The sequence below is a fragment of the Papilio xuthus genome, unplaced genomic scaffold, assembly GCF_000836235.2.
Source record: "Papilio xuthus unplaced genomic scaffold, Pxut_1.1 DF827927.1, whole genome shotgun sequence".
Taxonomy (NCBI): domain Eukaryota; kingdom Metazoa; phylum Arthropoda; class Insecta; order Lepidoptera; family Papilionidae; genus Papilio; species Papilio xuthus.
This window is the reverse complement of record NW_013530722.1, coordinates 3,186-4,410: the sequence shown is the minus strand read 5'-3', so window position 1 is coordinate 4,410 and position 1,225 is coordinate 3,186. Positions and strand designations below refer to the sequence as shown.

Below are 1,225 nucleotides of genomic sequence, written 5' to 3'. Positions count from 1 at the left end.
GTATTCTCTTTTTAATTCTGTAGGTATCTCTTCGTCCCATCCTGTTTTTATCATCCAAGCCTTTTGTGTAAGAAGTTTTGGTACTAGAGTAACAGGTGATAGAAAACCTATCGGGTCAAATATCTGTTGGGTTATAGACAGTAGGTCCCTCTTTGTTATTCGTTCAGGTACAGATTTTATATTTACATTACAACATAAATCGTCTGCGTATCTGTTCCATTGCACTCCTAAAACTGAAACTGGATCTACTTCTTGGGTTGAATTTGTCATCCAAGCTCTTAGTTCAAATTTCCCTTTCATCATTAATACTTTTGCTTCCTCTTCGAAACTTTTAACTTCTTCAGGAGTGTCAAAACTGGTGACGCAGTTGTCTACATAAAACGAATCTCTAAGTCTCTTCGCCGTGGCTTCGAAAGTATTTTTTTCTTTCTCTAAGTGATGATATATAGTTACCGCTAACAAGAATGGGCTGCATGCTACTCCAAAAGGAACTCTGGCATGTTGGTAAGTAACAATTTCTCTTTGATTTTCTTTCCACCAAAGTAACTTTAAATACTTTCGGTCATGTGGTGAGATAGAAATTTGTAGAAACGCCTTTTTTATATCTGCTGTCACTCCATAAGCACCTGATCTAAAGTTCAATAAAAGTTTAGGTATTTCTTCGATAAGGTTGGGTCCTTTATCGATACAATCATTCAAGGACTTTTTATTTTTTCCTTTACAAGAAGCATCAAATACTGGCCTTATTTTGGTTGTGGCCCTGTCCCACTTGATGACAGCATGATGTGGTAAGTAGTGACCCTCGTTAATATTGTCCTCTTTCACTACTTCTATAATACCTTCCTTTTGCCATTCTTTTATTACTTCACCGTACTCCTTTATAATATTTGTATTCTCTAACTTCTTAGTCGTAGACATGAGTCTTCGGTATGCTTGATCATAGTTAGAGTCTAAATCGGAGTTGTCTTTCCACATTAGGCCTATTTCATATCTGCCTTCTTCGTTTACTGAAATACATTTGTTAAAAGTGTTTAGTATCTCGTTTTTCTCTTGTTTTTCATATGAATCTTTAATACCTAACATCTCTATATTCCACAAAAATTCCAGTGAATCTGTCTGTAATGATGAAACAAAGTTTGAGCTCACAGTTGTACTACATACTCCTTGAACTGGGCCTTGTAGTGTCCACCCCAGTTTTGTTGGTATTGCTACTAAATTGTCATCT

The 1,225-nt window shown here is 36.0% G+C and overlaps 1 protein-coding gene across 1 annotated transcript; it reads right to left on the bottom strand.

Moving 5' to 3' along the window:
• Positions 1–84: 84 nt before the first annotated feature.
• On the bottom strand, positions 85–1,083 carry LOC106114943 (uncharacterized; the record flags this gene model as incomplete). The annotated part of the gene is made up of 1 exon (XM_013308270.1): positions 85–1,083. A coding segment is annotated over exon 1 (999 nt), but the record flags the coding sequence as incomplete, so codon positions are not given.
• Between the last annotated feature and the right edge of the window lie 142 nt (positions 1,084–1,225).